We start from the raw sequence: 19,379 nt of genomic DNA on the forward strand, positions 1-19,379 counted from the left end.
GTTTGTGCGACAGGGACAAGGCCAAAGGGGGAGCAGTGTCAGAGCTGGCAGGAAGAACTGAGCACAGGAGGGATGTCCGAGAACCATGTTGGAGCCCTGGGACTGTCCCTGAAAGGGAAGGGGGTGGGGGCTTCTCAAGTGCCTTGTCTTTTAATTGCATGTCCTTCAGATCCTCCCTTCTTGCTTGGACTGTTTTCAGCTTCTTTGCTCCTGGCGTGAACAGAGGCAGGTGGAATAAAAATCCTTCCTAAGAGCACTGGAGTTGAAGGATCCTTCCAGAGTCCAGGCCTGACCCAGAGAAGACAAAGCCCCAGATCTCTGCCCGGCTCTCACACAGTGTGTGTCAAAACATCTGCATCATTCCAGGTGTGTGTCTCAGCTGGGCGGATGGTGGTGGGGGTTTCATTCCACTTACTCAGCATTTCTCCACGCAAGGAACTGGTGAGGACATCATCACTAGTCAGTTCTTGGTTGGGAGCCCAGATATGATGTGACAGACACCGGGAAGGGCTTTGGGTGGATGGGACAGCTGTTGTGTTGCATTGCTGGTCCCACAGCCAGGCAGTAGGTGTCCAGGGGTCCCATGCATTCCACCAGACACTTCCTGAAGTAGCACCAGTGTGGTACTGACAGCTTGGGTCAGAGTTTGCCACTTGCAGCCTTGGGGGTGAGAATCTCATCACTCCCGGAGGAGCTGCAGAGTCTGTGCTGCTCACTGTGCAATGAGATGCTGCATCATCGAGGATGCCGGAATGCCTGACCAGAGATGTGTCTCCCCTCCTGGGAGTGGAGGTTCCAGCCCAGACACTGCAGACACTTGCAGACACTGCAAGGAGTCTTTCCTTGGCTCACAGGCATTCTAAGGGTTAAAATCAGTGGCTCTAGATTCCTAGAGGGACGAAGGGTGGGAGTGAATGGAAAGTCATGGGAGGGGGGAGAAAAGTCCCATGTGGGGGGAGACACACAGGCATAAAAGTGGAGGTGGTAACTAGAAGGAAGACCTGCCCCAATACCCTCCCACTCCCTCCCTCTCATGCTAATCTCTGGATCTCCCTTAAGGGCTTTGTTTCCATGCTGGGAGGTTTGTTTCACAGGGACAACATAGAAGGCGGAACAGTGTGAAAGCTAAAGGAGTTGCACCAGGGAGCGGGATGAAGGAGGGACGCTGGAGAACTCTTAGGCCCAGGACTGTCCCTGAAACGGAAGGGGATGGGTGCTTTAAAAGTGTGTTAAAGTGTATTTTCATTGTATGTTATATCTTTACCATCATCCTCTATTGTTTCTTTGCTCCTGGCATGAACAGAGGCAGGTGGAATAAAAATCCTTCCTACTAAGAGAGCTGGAGTTTGCAGCCAAAAAGGCTACAAGTGTCCTGAGAAGACAAAGCCCCAGATCTCTGCGCTGCCCTCACACAGCCTCTGTCAAAGCACCTGCATCATTCCAGGTGTGTGCCTCAGTGGAGCTGGTGGGGGGGGGGGTTTCATTCCACTTATGCTGCATTTCTCAACGTTTCCCATCTTCCGGACCACTTGATGTGGTGCACCTATTGGAATTACCACTGGGAATAAATGGTGATGGCATCATCACCAGTTGCTTCTGGATTGGGAGGTCTTATGCAATGTGACAAACACCAGTAAGAGGCTCTGGGTGGATGGGAAGGATTTTTCAAGTGCAGAAGAGCATGCTTTGAAGCTCTCAACTCCGAGCACAACCTCCTACTACCATCTATTGTGTTGCTTTGCTGGTCTCACAGCCAGGCAGTAGGTGTCCAGGGGTCCCATACAAACCACCAGACAATGCCTCAAATACCACCAGTGGTACCCCTATCACTGGTTGAGGAACTCGGACATTAAGCCCAATCTTAAATGCCCTGGTGGTGCCAGGTGCAGCATTTCCAAGCAGCTACTGCTGCACCCAGCTGCCCCACGCAGATGGCCTGAGGTATCCTCACGGGACGTTTGTCCGCTTCCCCTAAATAAAGGCACAGACCCCACAATGGGAATCATCAAGTCTGTGCTGGCTCTTTTGTTGGTGCAGATTGGAAAAAGATTGGTGTTGGGCTTTTCAGCCCAACACAGAGGATAGGATCTGGCAGAAGAGGACTCTGCTGGTCCCACCCTCTCCCGGGTTGGTTCCTCCCAATGCTCCGACCTTCCACCACCCCGGAGCATCTCTCCACTGCCTTAAATCTCCTTACCGCCACTCATCAAATTTGCCTCCAGTGACAGGGCATCCTCCACCTCCCAGCACTTTTGTAGCTCTGCCTGGCACTGGCCTGGAGCCAGCACTACTTATTCCAAGGGTACCATAAACATGCTTTATGGCACAGCAGTACTTACTCCAAGGGCACAATAAACATGCTTTACGGCATGTTTATGACACCTAGCGCTGGCCCTGAGCTGCAGCACTATTGGCCATTATGACTGGGCCCTTAGAGAGATAATAGAAATTCCACCTGCGACTGTTTGGGAAACAGCCCTGCCAAGATGCCCCCATTACATCTGACTTCCTCCTGCCCCCTGCATTGGCAAATCAGGGTCCATCCCCACCATCAGGTATAATCATCTGAGTGGCAGAACATCACCTTGAATGGATACAGCACCTGTCTTGTGTGCTGCTCAAGGTCACTCCTAGGGACTGGGCTTTGTGAAAGAACAGTTGCAGGAGGACTGAATAGAGGCAGACACTACAGCAGGAAATGTGGTTCTCGGTGGGCCTGAAATGCTCTGAAGGAGCAAGGGCTGCAAGGAGAGGATGGAGGTGACTAGACTGGCAGGGAGGGGAAGAATGAGGATGTGAGTGTCTCACCCAACTGAGGCATTTTTGGGTCAGGGAAATAGTGTCAAGTTGCAGAAGGAAGAGGGCACGAAGGGTCATCAGGTTTGTCTCCCTCACAGGCAGTGGGATGGCATCAGGGCCACCTTCCAGACCATCTCCTCTTTCTCATGGAGCAGAATCAGCTACTCTGCAGCCTGCTCAGGTAAGGGGCGGATCACCAGAGCAACATGCAAGGAACAGCTTGTTGTCCTACTGTCTTCCAGGCCTTTTTGTATTGTGCTTTAAATATTGTATTTGACCACTCAGAAGAGTGTGTGTGAACTTCAGAGAACTCCCAACAGCTGGAGAGTCAGATTACCAGTAAAATCCTGTAATTTGTCTCCATCTATTAATATGCCCTCGCATGTTGTCGGATGTTCCTTAAAGTTGAGAATCTGTTTATCTAAGCAGCACTCTTCCTTTTTCCACTGCATCAGGGTGTTACCAAAAAGGGCTGTTATGTTTTAAGGGGAATTATTATATTACCCTTTTGGAAACTTCAGGATCGCAGGCTAGATAACAAGACAGCATAATGCAAAGAAATTCCTTTTTAGCTTGAAAAGAGACTGGGAGAAAGAGAACTTTCAATCAAAGATTATATTTTTATTACAAAAACACACAGGAATACATAATGCACATGGAAAATTGATAAGTATATGTTTCTAGTACTTGTGTCTAGTGTACCTAGCTTCTGGTGGTTGCATGTGGAGTGTATTTGGTGCATTCCGAGGAGATCAGAAAAGGATAGATTTTAGGAAAGGATTTTAGGGGTCCCAGATCTGCCAACCCAGTTGCTGACTAAAGATGAGTAGAGAAGGGGAGAAAAAAAGGGGGGGGGGAGAAGGGAAAAGGTTCCAGACACAAGATATAGTTACCTGTCTTGAGGAGCAGTTGGATGGGAGGGGGGAAGAGTCCTTATTGAGGACCTCTGCCTTGGAAGGCAGCCAGAGAGAGAGAGAGAGAGAGAGAGAGAGAGAGAGAGAGAGAGGGAGTACATGGCAGCCTTCTTTTAAGGGTTTCTGCTGACCTGAATGACCCGGATGTGGCCTAGAGCTGGATGCGCATGCTCACTACATACAGTGGGACACTGGAGCATGCAAGAAAAAATCAGGAAGATCAAGGAGTCAGCTATTAGCAAAGGCTGACCTCCTGGGGGAGGGTAGCTTGCTTTCTGTCACCTCTGTGGGGAATTTGGAGTCAGGATGTAAACAATAAGCAGTGATTGAGTTAACAATAAGCAACGATTTAGGTGGAGGTTAAGTAATACAATGATTCAGACTTTGCTGCTAGAGTCTTTGTTGCTAGAGTTTTTCTCCCCTAAGGTGTTTGCACATTCAGTGATTGACTTAAACAATAAAGACATTTAAACAATGGATTTCCTCTTCCAGTGTCCCTAGAGAAATGAGTGAGAAATGACTTGACTCCTTTTTGGCCTGTATGAGAAGTGTGTCCTATATGATATTTTAGTCCATAATAACATAACCAGATATAAAATCACAACTGAAAAGGAAAAGGGGGATTTTCACGTAACACAGGGAGGGGGGCCTTGATCATGGTGGCTGAAGTGAGGAGTGGAGGGGAGCCTTTTCTCCCGAGCCCTTTATAAGTCTGTCACACACTGCACTGTCCTTCCAAACTGTTTTAACTGTCCTGCGAGTCTCGCCAGGGAGCCTCTACCCCCTCCTCTTCCAGTTGGACACCGTGGCCCAGCTGCTGCTGCTGGCCATTTGCTTCATCATGATTTGTTTTAGATTTCAGGGTTTGAATGAATGCCAGATGGATTCAACAGGTTGCTTGTTTGTGAGTGTGAGCAAGAGAAGGTGGCTGAGGTTGTGACGTGGCCCAACCAGATTATGGCCCAGGGCAAGAGCAGGCTCAATGAACGCCGAAATGTTCTATCAAAAGGGTGGAATGTTATTTCTGGGGACAGAACTGTTTTATTTTTTCCTTCCAGGGTCTGGTATCCTCCGAGGTGGTGACTGTGCGTGTCAAAGAGGAAGAGGAGGCTCTGCCAGATCCAGGCCAAAAGGCTTTGTACAGGGATATCATGCCAGAGAATTATGGGATGGTGGCTTCTGTGGGTAAGAGTATCCTTCAGTCTTGGTTTGTAGGAACCAAAGGCATGAGTTGATCTTGATTCCCACTGTTAGGATTGAACCATAAAATGGGGCATGTGGGGCTGGAAGTCATATCCTGGATATGCCTGATGTTCCTAGCTATTAGAGAGCTGAGCATGGCCTGACTGATGCTCTCTGGACCTACAAAATGCACCACTTGTACCTGACCGTGGTTCTTCCCAATGCTCCGCCCTTCCACCACCCCGGAGCATCTCTCCACTGCCTCAAATCTCCTTACCGCCACTCATCAAACTTGCCTCCAGTTACAGTGCATCCTCCACCTCCTGGCCCTTTTGCAGCTTTGCCTGGGGCTGGCCTGGAGCCAGCTCTACTTACTGCAAGGGTACCATAAACATGCTTTACGGCACAGCACTACTTACTCCAAGGGTACCATAAACATGCTTTTCGGCATGTTTATGACACCTAGCACTGGCCCTGAGATGCAGCACTATTAGCCATTTACTACTGGGCCCTTAGAGAGATAATAGAAATTCCACCCACGACTGTTCTGGGAAAAAGCACTGCCAAGATGCCCCCATTACATCTGACTTCCTCCTGCCCCCTGCACTGGCAAATCAAGGTGTCCCCCCCCCCATCAGGTATAATCATCTGAGTTCCAGGACATCACCAGGAATGGATATAGCACCTGTATTGTGTGCTGCTCAAGGTCACTCCTAGGGACTGGGCTTTGTGAAAGAACAGCTGCAGGAGGACTGAATGGAGGCAGACACTGCAGCAGGAAATGTGGGTCTTGGTGGGCCTGAAATGCTTTGAAGGAGCAAGGACTGCAAGGAAAGGATGGAGGTGACTAGGCAGGCGGACGGAGGAAGAATGAGGATGTGTCTCACCCAGCTGAGACATTTTTGGGTCAGGGAAATAGTGTCCATTTGCAGAAGGAAGAGGGCCCAAAGGTTCAATGACTTCCCATCAGGCTTGTCTCCCTCACAGGCAGTGGGATGGCATCAGGGCCACATTGCAGAACGTCTCCAGTTTCTCATGGAGCAGAATCAGCCACTCTGCAGCCTGCTCAGGTAAGGGACAGATCACCAGAGCAAAATGCAAGGAACACCTTGTCGTCGTTCTGTCTTCCAGGCCTTTTTGTCTGATGTTTTAAATATTGAATTTGACCACTCAGAAGAAATGTGCGAACTCCAGAGAACTCCAACAGCTGGAGAGTCAGATAACCAGTAAAATCCTGTAATTTGTCTCAATTTATTAAGATGCCCTCGCATGTTGTTGGATGTTCCTTATAGTTGAGAATCTGTTTATCTAAGCAGCACTCTTCCTTTTTCCACTGCATCGGGGGTGGGGTCCTTGATCATGCTTGTTCGTGAGTGTGAGCAAGACAAGGTGGCTGAAAGCAGGCTGAGGTTGAGATTATGAGGCTGAGGTTGAGATTATGGCCCAGGGCAAGAGCAGGCTCAATGAACGCCGAAATGTTCTATCAAAAGGATGGGATATTCTCTCTGGGAACAGAACTGTTTTATTTTTTCCTTCCAGGGTCTGGTATCCTCCGAGGTGGTGACTGTGCGTGTCAAAGAGGAAGAGGAGGCTCTGCCAGATCCAGGCCAAAAGGCTTTGTACAGGGATGTCATGCCGGAGAATTACGGGATGGTGTCCTCTGTGGGTAAGGGTGTCCTTCTTCTTGGTGTGTAGGAACCAAAGGCGTGAGCTGCTCTTCCTGTTTCCCATTGTTAGGATTGCATGTGGGACTGGAAGTCATATCCTGGATATGCCTGATGTTCCTTGCTGTTACAGAGCTGAGCATGGCCTGACTGATGCTCTCTGGACCTGCAAAATGCACCACTTGTACCTGACTGTGCTTGTTACACCTCCTCCAGTCCTTCTTTTGTATTGTTTAGCTTCTTTCCCTATGAATTGGTTGTTTGTCGAGGACTAGGCGTTGCTGCTGGTGGGATTTTTCATGACCCATTGGTCCTATCACCCGGGGAATGTGGGATTTCTCTGGCTGACTTAAGGGGCTGTGCCTGATGTCTCCACAGAAACACTGGCGTGTTGTGCTGGAAGCATGATGTGGGTCTCCGCTGGTTCACTCTATAGGAGGTTTTAGGCGTAAAGTGAAGGGGGCTCAGAATTGAAGATTATTTCTCCTGACTCCCACATGTTTTCCAGATCACCTCCAGGGCTTGTGGCTGCTGCCATCTTTGACTTGGTCTGTGCAGGTGCCAAAAAGGGCTTTTGCAAGCTGCCACTTCGCCCGTCCTATTTGGCATCAGAGCCAAACAGAGGAAGAGGCCACTGGAGTCCTCCACCTCTTGGTGTTCTTTACTGACCAGATCTTGCTACTTTTTCTTGTTAGGAGAAACAGCTTTGTACAGGAGGAGGTTGAACTGCCATTTTGAGTCAGAGGATAGCCCATGGGTTTCTTGGCCCATAAAGCTACTCTTCATCCCATCATGTGGGAAGTTTTCATTTAAGTAGGAATGGAATGAGGAATCTAGATTATTTTTATCTCTTGCTGATACCAAGAGCCATGTATGTTTGCCCAATCAGGGCCCGTGGCTTATGCCATCTTGGATGTCATCTGTGGGCATAAGCAAAGTTTTTGGACCTACTGGTGTGCCAGCCCTATATGGGCATCGGATCCAATGGAGAAACTGCTAGCTTAAGTCCTCCTTGTTTTGTTTTCCTTCAGTGACAGATCTTAGCATTCTCTCCTGTTATGAAAAACGGGTTTGCTCAAGAAGAACATTGTGAGCCGAAGGGAAGACAAGAGGTGTCTTGGCCTTTTAAGCAGCCCTTGCTCCTCAGCCTGAACTTGTCTGGGAAGGCATTCTTGTTGTTCTTTGACAGAGGGAATCTGCCTTCTGAGTCAGACCCATCTGGCTTAGTAATGTCTACACTGATTGACAGCAGCTGTCCAGGGGTTGAAGCAGGGATGTCTCCCAGCCCTCTCTTGAGTTGATGCCAGGGATAGATTCTGGATCTTTTTTTGTGCAAAACAAGTACACATCCATTGAGCTATGGCTGTTCCAGACTGGGAATCTGGTGTCCTGGTGAGAGTCTTGCTGAGGAGATGAAAAGGCAGGAGAAGGCCACCTTGTTTCTCTGCTTGCCTAAATTCCCAGTCTCTTTGCAGAGAGAGAATTGCCACAAGAGGACAGGGACAGCTATCCTTCAGGTTGATTCTTCCATATGCTGAGATGTTGAAGAGAGAAGCATGGCTGGGTTCTCGTTCACAACTGGATTCCCAACTGGTCCATCATTCCAGCACTCATGAGCAGTGAGCCTGTACTTACATAAACTAGACAGACACTTTCAAAGCTGACCATGCAGCTGATTCATGTGTGAGAATTCAGCGAAGTCACCTCTTGTCCTGCTCTATTCCGAGCCATTTTGGAGGTGGGGGGCAGTCGTTTGGAAAGACTTGATATTTTGTAGCTAGTAGGAACTCATTCTCTTGTTTCTTTCTCAGAAGAGTTTCCCAAACATTCCATTATTACCCAGCTAGAGGAATGGGAGAGTGCATTTTTCCAGAAGCTCCAGGAAGAAGAGGCATCAGCAGGTAATTCTGTTACACACAAAACTGTTTAATACAACAGTAGCTGTGGATCAGTGTGTGCTGGCTGAATGGGGACACCTCACCAATGGAAGCAAATTTTGACCAAATGTCCCCTAAGGGACCTAATGACTCCTGTGCCACCATGTAGCACAGATAATATGGCATTGAAACTGTTGTGAAGCCTGAGAGAATCCAGAGGGAGGACCCCTCTTGTGACTTTTCCAAAGAAACATTGTGTACAAGGGATAAGAAGCTGTCCCAATCCCTGGGTGAGTCAGGTTGCAACAAGCCTGGCAGCCTTAATTTTTTTCTCCTGCACAACAGCCAACTGTGAATGGTTTACTTAAAGGGCTGCAGTCCTAAGCAATGCTTCGAATTGTTGCCTTGGGACGCTTTGGGGAGAAAGGAAGGAGAAAAATACTGGAAATTAATAAATACCTTCCTGGGAGTCAGTGCCACTGAACATATTGGCGATTCCTTTTGAGAAAATATGCTAAAGTGTTTGGCGTCCCATTTCTCTATTAGGCTGCTCATCAAGCTTTTCTCTCTGTTCCAGGAAGCAATGAAGAAGAGGATAAAAGGAAACCACGTGGGGTGTCACCAGAAACAAACAGGCAGGATGTACAGGAAGTAACATTTAGAGACCAGAAAGGATCAAGAAGGGAGGAGGGAAGGCCAGCATTTATATTGTCTGAGACAACAACGAGCTTCAGCACCAGCACAGATCTTATCTTCCATAAAAATATCCACACAAGGGAGAAAGCTGTGCATTACGACAAACCAGAGGAGCAGCATGGAAGTGAGACAGAGGAATGGAGTAATAAAGGTGATGCTCTTCATGAGAGGGACTTCAATGTCATCTCAGTTGACCTAGAAAAAGCAACTGGAAAGACTATGCATGAAATAAATGACACAAAGGAGAAACCATATCAATGCCTGGAGTGTGGGAAGAGCTTCAGTAGGAGTGACACCCTGACTGTGCATCAAAGAATCCACACAGGGGAGAAACCCTATAAATGCTTGGAGTGTGGGAAGTGTTTCGCTAGGAGTGACAGCCTGGCCTTGCATCAAAGAACGCACACAGGGGAGAAACCATATCAATGTTTGGAGTGTGGGAAGAGCTTCAGTCAGAGCTCAGACCTGAGTGTGCATCAAAGAAGCCACACAGGGGAGAAACCATATAAATGCTTGGAATGTGGAATGAGCTTCACTCGTTCCTCAAACCTAGTTGTGCATCGAAGAACGCACACAGGGGAGAAACCATATGAATGCTTAAAGTGTGGAAAGAGGTTCATTCATAGCGGGGAGCTGATTTTGCATCACAGGAAACACACTGGAGAGAAACCATATGAATGCATTGAGTGTGGAAAGAGCTTCTCTGGGAGCTCAAGCCTGAGTTTCCATCGAAGGAATCACACTGGGGAGAAGCCATATAAATGCTTGGAGTGTGGAAAGAGCTTCGGTGGGCGTGGAAAACTTATTGTCCATCAGAGAACCCACACAGGCGAAAAACCATATCAATGCTTGGAGTGTGGGAAGAGCTTCAGACAGAGCTCAGGCCTGAGCTTTCATCAAAGAATCCACACAGGGGAGAAACCATATAAATGCTTGGAGTGTGGCATGAGCTTCACTCGTTCTTCAAACCTAGTTGTGCATCGAAGGACTCACACAGGGGACCGACCATATCCATGCTTAAAGTGTGGAAGGAGGTTCATTCATAGCGGGGATCTGACTGTGCATCAAAGAATTCATACCGGAGAGAAACCATATGAATGCACTGAGTGTGGAAAGAGCTTCTCTAGGAGCTCAAAGCTGAGTTTCCATAAAAGGAGCCACACAGGGGAGAAGCCATATAAGTGCTTGGAGTGTGGAAAGAGTTTCAACGACAGCTCATCCCTGGTTAAGCATCAAAGAACCCACACAGGGGAGAAGCCATATAAATGCTTGGAGTGTGGAAAGAGCTTCAGTGAGCGTGGAAAACTTACTGCCCATCAGAGAACCCACACGGGGGAAAAACCATATCAATGCTTGGAGTGTGGAAAGAGCTTCAGACAGAGGTCAGGCCTGAGCATTCACCAAAGAATCCACACAGGGGAAAAACCATATAAATGCTTGGAGTGTGGAAAGTGGTTCAATCAGAGCTCATATCTGCTTGTGCATCAAAGAACCCACATGGCAAAAACCATATAAATGGTTCCATTCCATTCAAGTGGAATGAGCTTCAGTCACAGCTCAGACCTCAATAATCCCACACAGGGGAGAAGCCCTACAAATGCTTGTTATGTGGAAAGAGTTTCAGTGAGAGGAGAGGCCTGACTGTGCATCAAAGAAACCACACAGAGTAGAAATCATAAATCAGGGAATGCCAAAGAGCCACTTACAATAGACTAGAAATTTGAGAATCGCAATCGTGGAGAAGTATTTAAATTTGTCCAAAAATTTACTTACTGTAAACTAAATATTTACTCACTGAAATAGAGGTTTTAATCCACTAGACTCTTAGTTTATATCCATCATTTAAAAAAAACAAACTTTTATATTAATTGTGATGCAAAAAGAAGCTCCGCCAACCTACTCAAGCTGCCCCTTCCATATCAAAGTGGCTCAGATGGCTGATGAACTGCATCTTGGCCACCCCAGGTATAGATGCTTGGAGTGTGAAAACAGGTTCAACTGGAGCTCAAGCTGACTGCATCACTCACACAGGGGAGAAACTGCACCAAACTATATTCCTTTGGTATAAACGCTTGGAGTGTGGGGAAAGGTTTCATTCATTGCTCACAGTTCAGTCAAATCCAGTCAAAAGCGGAACCATGTAAGTGCTGCGGCATGTAAAGAATCTCAGCCTTTATGACTCACCCAAGAGTTCGAGGAGCTGAAGGGATATATGGGGAGACAAAGGAGAAGGGGGGTTGACAAAGGGAGGGGACCTGTTGCGGGCAAGAGCATGTGAAATGAGAAGCTCAAGAGGAAGAAGAAGCACAGCCTAGGAGGGAGCAGGAGGAATTGGGTGGCAAAGTGGAATCTGAGTCAAATCCTCAGGGATAGGGAAGGAGTGCTGAGCGTGGGGGCCTGAACTCCAGGCAGTGCCAGGTCAAGCCCTCGTGCCAACATCAACTCCTGCAGCCTGTAGGATCGTGCAGCCTAGGGTCCCAGCGTGCTCCTGAAGCTGCATGTGGGCTGAGCCCTGAGACACCCTGACTGTCCATTCCTGGGGGTTGGTGCCACTGAAAGGGCCAGATTCTGGACTGTTGCAGCCCCCAAAGGTGTCTTTGCCAATGGCCTCCATCCTATGATTTGTTTTTTTTTTTTGGTCTTTGGAAGGGTCCTCCCCTTCCACTCTTTTGTTACCTGTGAGAGATTAGCGAATTGAATCCATCCACTGAAGGGCACCCTTCTGCTGTCTCTCATTTCTGCCTTGAATCCCAGTTGCAGGGGATCAGTGGCGAGAGAGGCACAGGCCTTTCTGTCCGGGTTTGGGGTTTCCTAGGGGCAGGTGGTGGGCCACCATGGGCAACAGGATGGTAGACTAAATGAGCCCCCTTTGGCACAATCCAGCCAGGCTTTCCTTATGTTCCAGGTCATGCACTTCCTTGGCCAGAGCTTTGTGTTGCCCTGCAGACCGATTCCCTCCTGAGGTTCCTGTGAGGTGCTCTGTGAGTGCATGTTTTTCAGTGGAGAATGCAGCAGGGGTGGCTGAGGGGAGCTGATTTTCTGTTCACATGAAAGTGCTGCCTTACCAGCTTCCTTGTCTTCCTATTTGTTTCTGGGCTCGTTTCAAAGCAACGTCTTTAGCCTGTAAAGCCGAGCACTGTTTGGGGTCCAAAAGGAACTGGACCTCCTGTGTAAACCTGCCCACACACTGTGGGCCTCTGAGGAAGGCTTGTTGCATGGCCCGCCCCTCTGAGTTGGGACCAGCCAACTCTTCATTTTTATAGTCAGTAAATGTACACAGGTCAGCAGGATGTTTCTGTAAAATAGCAGCATCTGGAGCTAATAGCAAACTGCCTCCGGGCACAATCTTGACAGTGGGTTCAGCTGGCGCAGGTCCCCTGCACCAGCTCCAAAGTGTCATAAATGTGCCATAAGGCATATTTGGGTCAACTCAGGAGTCTGCTGGGCCGGTGCAGAGATCCCCACCAGCCCAGGAAGGCCAGATGTGGACCCTGCACCGGCCCAACGGGTTAAGTTTCTGTCTGGCAGTGCAGGGGCTGGGACAGGGTGGTGGGAGGACATTCCAGATGAGGAGGGGGTGTTTTTTGTGTGGAGGGCAGAAGAAGAGGCAGACTGGACCTGTGAAGGGGGCAGGATCAGCCGTGGCGGTGCAGACTGCATCCTAACCCCTGTCCTGGTCCAGGGAGCCTTACATGAACTGCTTGGATTTGTGCCAGCTAAATAGCTTGCTCAGGTACATCTAGTCTCATAGGACAGGCTGGGGCTGTACATGGGGGTAAGGTGAAAAATATCCCCTTGTCCTGAGGTGACCTCCACCCTGCAGCTAACCTGCTCTGGGTACAGTGCAGGCAGGGCCGAATTAACCCATGGCCTGGCTCCTAGGCTTTCAGGTATTTTGGGCCCCCTTCAATCTCTCACCCCACTACAGCTGACAGCATAAACCTGTATAGCTCAGAGTTGGGCTAATAAACTGTACTCCTCAAGACTGACTGCTGCGTCCTGTCATGGTGACCTTATCGGGAAAGGTGGAATATCCAGTTTAACAAACAGGACTGAGCTGCCCTGAATCTCCAGTCAGCCCAAACCTCCTCCCAGACTTGGCCGTGATTCTATGTACTTTCCGGGGAGTGAGACCTGTTGAGGAAGGTGGGTCTCACACATTAGGCAGCACCTATATTTGATCAGGGGAAAACATGCTACTTGCTAAGAGGGAAAAATAATCCACAACAGAAATCAACCAGGGAATACATTGCTCTCCTCACCTCTACTACTGTAACCCCCACCTTCCAAATGGAAGAATTTCTTGGGTGTCCAGAGTGTCTTGCTTAGAATCCAATTGCTGTGGGTGAAGTGGGAGGCAAGCAAAGGGTGATGCAAGTAGAGCGTTACTCTTTCCTTGCTTCAAAAACATCCAGGCAGCCCCCTCTGGCCTTGCCTGCCTGCAAACTGAGGCAAAGCTTTAAGCACCATGAGTTGGGGTGCAATCCTAACCAACGTTCCAGCACTGACGTAGCAGTACCAGTGGGGCATGTGCTGCATCTTGCAGTTGGGGGGCAGTCATGGAGGCCTCCTCAAGGTAAGGCAATGTTTGTTCCCTTACCTCAGAGTTGCATTGCCTTTATGTCAGTGCTGAAAAGTTGGTTAGGACTTTGGCCTTGGTTACTTAACAGGAGATTGCAATTAAATGGAACACACAGTAGAGAGAGAGAGAGAGAGAGGACACTGCCCCATCAACCCATCTCCACTCCTCAAGGGGGCTCCTCCTTAATACTAGAATCCCTCCTGCACACACACCCCCTTTCAAGAAAGGAGAGGAAAAAATGTAAGGGGGAAGTAAGGAGTGACACACACACTCCAATCATTCCCATTGTCCACCATTCCTCAAAGGGAGCCTGCCAGCTGCATCCCATGCCATTTGATAAGGAGCAAGTCAACCAAGTCCAGGCTGGGCCTTGCTCCCTGTATGAACTGCACAGAGGATCCAAGAACTGGGCTTCCATATTTTTACATGCTTTGCCACCCCTCTCCACACTGAAGCCCGGCGAGTCAAGGGAGAGGGAGCAGGAGAAGGAACTGCTAGCAAGCCCTCTTACTTGAGTGCCCCACCTCTGCCTCTTGATATCGACAACTTGTGCAGTGGGGGCGGGGGGGAGTGTAAGCAGGAAACATCTAAGATGCTCCTCTTCCCCACTGTCATTATTACTGTTATGAATGCAAGTTTATAAGGATTGAAATCCTGCATAACTGATTGGCCCAGTCTTATGGCTGGCCAATCAGGAGGTGGATCGATTGGCCCTCTAGTTTAGCCTGCCAATCAGGTGGACTGAGGCTGATTCAACAGTACCAATCCTGAAGAATCTGGGCAGAGCTAAGGGGCATAAAGCAAGGGATGTTTGCCTTGTGTTTACTAGCCATGGAGCCCACCAGAGGACAGGTGACTCTGGATTTAATATTTGCGGTACTCAGGACCTGGTAAGACCTGTCAATGTCACTGAGCCATTGGGGAACAGTGATCATGCTGCGATACATTTCGACATGCACGTCGGGGGAAGAATACCAGGCAAATCTCTCACAAAAACCCTTGACTTCCAATGAGCGAACTTCCCTCAAATGAGGAGGTTGGTTAGAAGGAGGTTGAAAGGGAAGTTAAAAAGAGTTCAATCTCTCCAGAGTGCATGGAGGTTGCTCAAATCAACAGTAATAGAGGCCCAGCGGAAGTGTATACTGCAAAGGAAGAAGGGCTTCACTAAGTCCAGGAGGTGCCCGCATGGCTAACGAGCCAAGTTAGAGAGGCCTTAAAGGGCAAGGAAGCCCTTCTGTCAATGGAAGTCTTGCCCTAATGAGGAGAATAAAGAGGAACATAAACAGTGGCAAAAGAAATGCAAGAAGGTGATATGGGAAGTCAAGAGAGACTATGAGGAACACATGGCAAGCAGCATTAAGGGGAATAATAAAAGCTTCTTCAAATATGTTAGAAGCAGGAAACCCAACCCGCCAGAGAAGTGGTTGGACCTCTGGATGGTGAGGGAGGGAAAGGGGAGCTAAAAGGAGACTTAGAGATGGCAGAGAAATTAAATGAGATCTTTGCGTTTGCCTTCACGGCAGAAGACCTGGGACAGATACTGCTGCCCAAACGGTCCCTCCTGACCAAAGAATTAAGTCAGATAGAGGTGAAAAGAGAAGATGTTTCAGACCTCATTGATAAGTTAAAGATCAATAAATCACCGGGCCCTGATGGCATCCACCCAAGGGTTATTCAGGAATTGAAGAATGAAGTTGCTGATCTCTTGACTAAAATATGTAACTTGTCCCTCAAAACGGCCACGGTGCCAGAGGATTGGAGGATAGCAAATGTCACACCGATTTTTAAAAAGGGAAGGAGGGGGGACCTGGGAAACTGTAGGCTGATCAGCCTAACATCTATACCGGGTAAGATGGTGGAATGCCTCATCAAAGATAAATCTCAAAACACATAGACGAACAGGCCTTGCTGAGGGAAAATCAGCATGGATTCTGTAAGGGTAAGTCTTGCCTCATGAACCTTTTAGAATTCTTTGGAAAGGTCAACAGGCATGTGGATGCGGGAGAACCTGTAAACATTATATATCTGGACTTCCAGAAGGCGTTCGACACGGTCCCTCACCAAAGGCTGCTGAGAAAACTCCACAGTCAGGGAATTAGAGGGCAGGTCCTCTCATGGATTGAGAACTGGTTGAAGGCCAGGAAACAGAGAGTGGGTGTCAATGGGCAATTTTCACAATGGAGAGAGATGAAAAGCAGTATGCCCCAAGGATCTGTCCTGGGACCGGTGCTTTTCCTCTTCATAAATGGCCTGGAGACAGGGGTGAGCAGTGAGGTGGCTAAGTTTGCGGACGACACCAAACTTTTCCGAGTGGTGAAGCCCAGAAGTGATTGTGAGGAGCTCCAGAAGGATCTCTCCAAACTGGCAGAATGGGCAGCAAAATGGCAGATGTGCTTCAATGTAAGTAAGTGTAAAGTCATGCACATTGGGGCAAAAAAATCAAAACTTCACATAAAGGCTAATGGGTTCTGAGCTGTCTGTGACAGATCAGGAGAGAGATCTTGGGGTGGTGGTGGACGGCTCGATGAAAGTGTCGACCCAATGTGTGGCGGCAGTGAAGAAGGCCATTTCTGTGCTTGGGATCATTAGAAAAGGTACTGAGAACAAAACAGCTAATATAATGCCATTGTACAAATTGATGGTAAGGCCACACCTGGAGTATTGTGTCCAGTTCTGGTCGCCACATCTCAAAAAGGACATAGTGGAAATAGAAAAGGTGCAAAAGTGAGTGACCAAGATGATTACTGGACTGGGGCACCTTCCTTATGAGGAAAGGCTACGGCGTTTGGGCCTCTTCAGCCCAGAAAAGAGACGCCTGAGGGAGGACATGATTGAGACATACAAAATTATGTATGTTGGCAACCTTCAGTCTCGAAAGACTATGGTATCGCGCTTTGAAAGGTGGTTCTGGCACAGTGTCTAGTGTGGCTGAAAAGGCCAATCTGGGAGTAGCAATCCCTTCCACACCGGGAGCAAGTGCAGTCTGTCCCTGGTCTGTCTCCCTGGCTATGGACCTTCCTTCTTTGCCTCTTAGCCTCAGACTGTTGGCCAAGTGTCTCTTCAAACTGGGAAAGGCCATGCTGCACAGCCTGCCTCCAAGCGGGCCGCTCAGAGGCCAGGGTTTCCCACTTGTTGAGGTCCATCCCTAAGGCCTTCAGATCCCTCTTGCAGATGTCCTTGTATCGCAGCTGTGGTCTACCTGTAGGGCGCTTTCCTTGCACGAGTTCTCCATAGAGGAGATCCTTTGGGATCCGGCCATCATCCATTCTCACGACATGACCGAGCCAACGCAGGCGTCTCTGTTTCAGTAGTGCGTACATGCTAGGGATTCCAGCACGTTCCAGGACTGTGTTGTTTGGAACTTTGTCCTGCCAGGTGATGCCGAGAATGCGTCGGAGGCAGCGCATGTGGAAAGCGTTCATTTTCCTCTCCTGTTGTGAGCGAAGAGTCCATGACTCGCTGCATCTATCTCCGGACCAGATCAGATGGAAAGCTCTTCAACCTCTCCAGACTGAGAGCAAAGTCCAAAGTCCAGCTGAAATGTCTGCGTGACTTCCTCTTTGCCGATGATGCAGCTATCACTACCCACTCTGCCAACGATCTCCAGCAGCTCATGGATCGTTTTAGCAAGCCTGCCAAGATTTTGGACTGACAATCAGCCTGAAGAAAACATAGGTCATGGTTCAGGATGTGGACTCACCTCCCTGCATTACAATCTCTGCACATGAACTGGAGGTTGTCCATGACTTTGTGTACCTTGGCTCAACGATCTCCGACACTTTTTCTCTCGATACCGAGCTAAACAAATGCATCAGTAAAGCAGCTACCACGTTTTCCAGACTCACAAAGAGAGTCTGGTCCAACAAGAAGTTGACGGAACATACCAAGATCCAGGTCTACAGAGCTTGCGTCCTGAGTACACTTCTGTACTGCATGGACTCTTCACTCACAACAGGAGAGGAAACTGAACGCTTTCCACATGCGCTGCCTCCGACGCATTCTCGGCATCACCTGGCAGGACAAAGTTCCAAACAACACAGTCCTGGAACATGCTGGAATCCCTAGCATGAGATACAGGAAGCTGGACTAGATGGGCCTATGGCCTGATCCAGTGGGGTTGTTCTTATGTTCTTATGTACTAGGTGCTCTTCATAAGATTATATAAATGCATTGAGCTATTATTGCTTGGCCTTCATTTATTCACATGGACCTACTATTTAACAATGACAATGACTTTTCAAGCCTCCAACTTGCTCTCATTTAACACCTCCAGCAGCCTGGCACAGCTCTCACATGATTTATGCAGCAACAGCTGCAGTCTTTTCCTCCAGACCATTGATTGATCAGCTCCTGGTCGCTGCTAATTCATTGATGGACTTGTGGGAGGGGGGAAGAGTGCAGTGGCTGAGTGTGACAGAGAAAATGGGGGCAGAAGAGGAGAAGGACAACACAGACTGGGGAGAGGTGTGTGGAAATGGTTCCTGCAGATGGGAGAAAGGATGGAGAGGAGTTGACTGCCCTAAAGAAATGAGCCTGGCAGAGACTGACAGGGTGGGGACGGGTGGAGGAGATGAGACACTCAGAGCCCCATACTAGGCATGCCTACTCAGAAGTAAGTTCCATTATAGTCAATGGGGCTTAGTCCCAGGTAAGCGTGAATAGGATTGTAGCACCCTTAACTCCCAAGCCCTCTATGTGCCACTGGTCTGCTGAAGGAAGAGGAGATGACAGGAGGGTAGGGACGGTGGATCAAACCAGCAAGATGCCTGACTTAGGTATCTCTGGCCAGGACAGCTGAGTCCTGCTTCACTGAGGATCAGGGCATGTGGAGAGGGTGCTTGCCAGGAATTGAAGAGAAGCTGGCCAATCAGCTGTGGAGCAGTTGAGGGGCAGAAAGGAGGGGTAAGGGCAGGGCCTCTGAGAGGAATTTTGGCAGGGGATACAAAGTTTCTTTTGGGCCCCTTCCCAAAGGGGGAGGGGTCAAGGGGGAGGGTAGTGACAGGGGTCAATGAGTATATTAAATAAAAGTTGATAACAAAGCACATTTGATTTGAACATATTTGTTTACACTATAATGCAGATGAGAAAGAACAATACAGATAAGGAAACCGAATTCACACTGAAACATCATTTTATATTAATATGCAGATATTAACATCAGAAGACATAACTATTATTAAAAACTTACAGTGCAATCCTATTCATGTCTACTCATAAGTAAGCCTCATTGTGTTCAATAAGGCTTACACCCAGAAACGTGTGTATAGAATTGTAGCTTTAGTATTTACTTTGCAAAAAGAGCTTTCCTGGCCTTTTTCTGTGGAAAGTTTTGAATCACAACATGGAAATTAATTGTTGTGGCAACGCCTGATTTGATACTTAGCCTGGCCAAATTTGCCACAAGACGTCCCTGAGACATTGTAGATCTTGAATAATTCTTAATTAGCTTTAGTTTGCTAAATGACCACTCTGTAGAAGCTACTGTTGCTAGAATTTGCTTTATGCACTGATGGTAAAGGCTCCACTCATAACTCATACTTTTCTATTTCCTTTTGAGGTGGAAACTCAGTTGTGATATATCCAGTGTCAAGGTCTACATTATGATCTCTCCTTCCAAATTCACTTTCACATGCATCTCTATGTCTGCTTCTTTCTGCTTTTCATT

At 48.3% G+C, this 19,379-nt stretch overlaps 1 protein-coding gene across 3 annotated transcripts in view; it reads left to right on the top strand.

Annotated features, from left to right (window-relative positions):
* Positions 1-13,083, top strand: part of LOC136640377 (zinc finger protein 850-like) — a 55,199-nt gene extending 42,116 nt beyond the window's left edge. Inside the window, exons 2-9 of one of the 3 annotated variants that reach the window (XM_066615456.1) lie at positions 200-366; positions 1,304-1,444; positions 2,898-2,980; positions 4,772-4,898; positions 5,883-5,965; positions 6,435-6,561; positions 8,371-8,460; positions 9,014-13,083. In XM_066615456.1, the coding sequence (XP_066471553.1) occupies positions 2,906-2,980; positions 4,772-4,898; positions 5,883-5,965; positions 6,435-6,561; positions 8,371-8,460; positions 9,014-10,647 (2,136 nt within the window). In that variant the 5' untranslated portion in view covers positions 200-366; positions 1,304-1,444; positions 2,898-2,905 and the 3' untranslated portion in view covers positions 10,648-13,083. The remainder of the gene's footprint in view (positions 1-199; positions 367-1,303; positions 1,445-2,897; positions 2,981-4,771; positions 4,899-5,882; positions 5,966-6,434; positions 6,562-8,370; positions 8,461-9,013) is intronic. The other 2 variants (XM_066615457.1, XM_066615458.1) reach the window with 2 other exon arrangements.
* Positions 13,084-19,379: the final 6,296 nt, after the last annotated feature.

Source organism: Tiliqua scincoides, chromosome 2, assembly GCF_035046505.1.
Source record: "Tiliqua scincoides isolate rTilSci1 chromosome 2, rTilSci1.hap2, whole genome shotgun sequence".
In the NCBI taxonomy this organism is placed as follows: Eukaryota; Metazoa; Chordata; class Lepidosauria; order Squamata; family Scincidae; genus Tiliqua; species Tiliqua scincoides.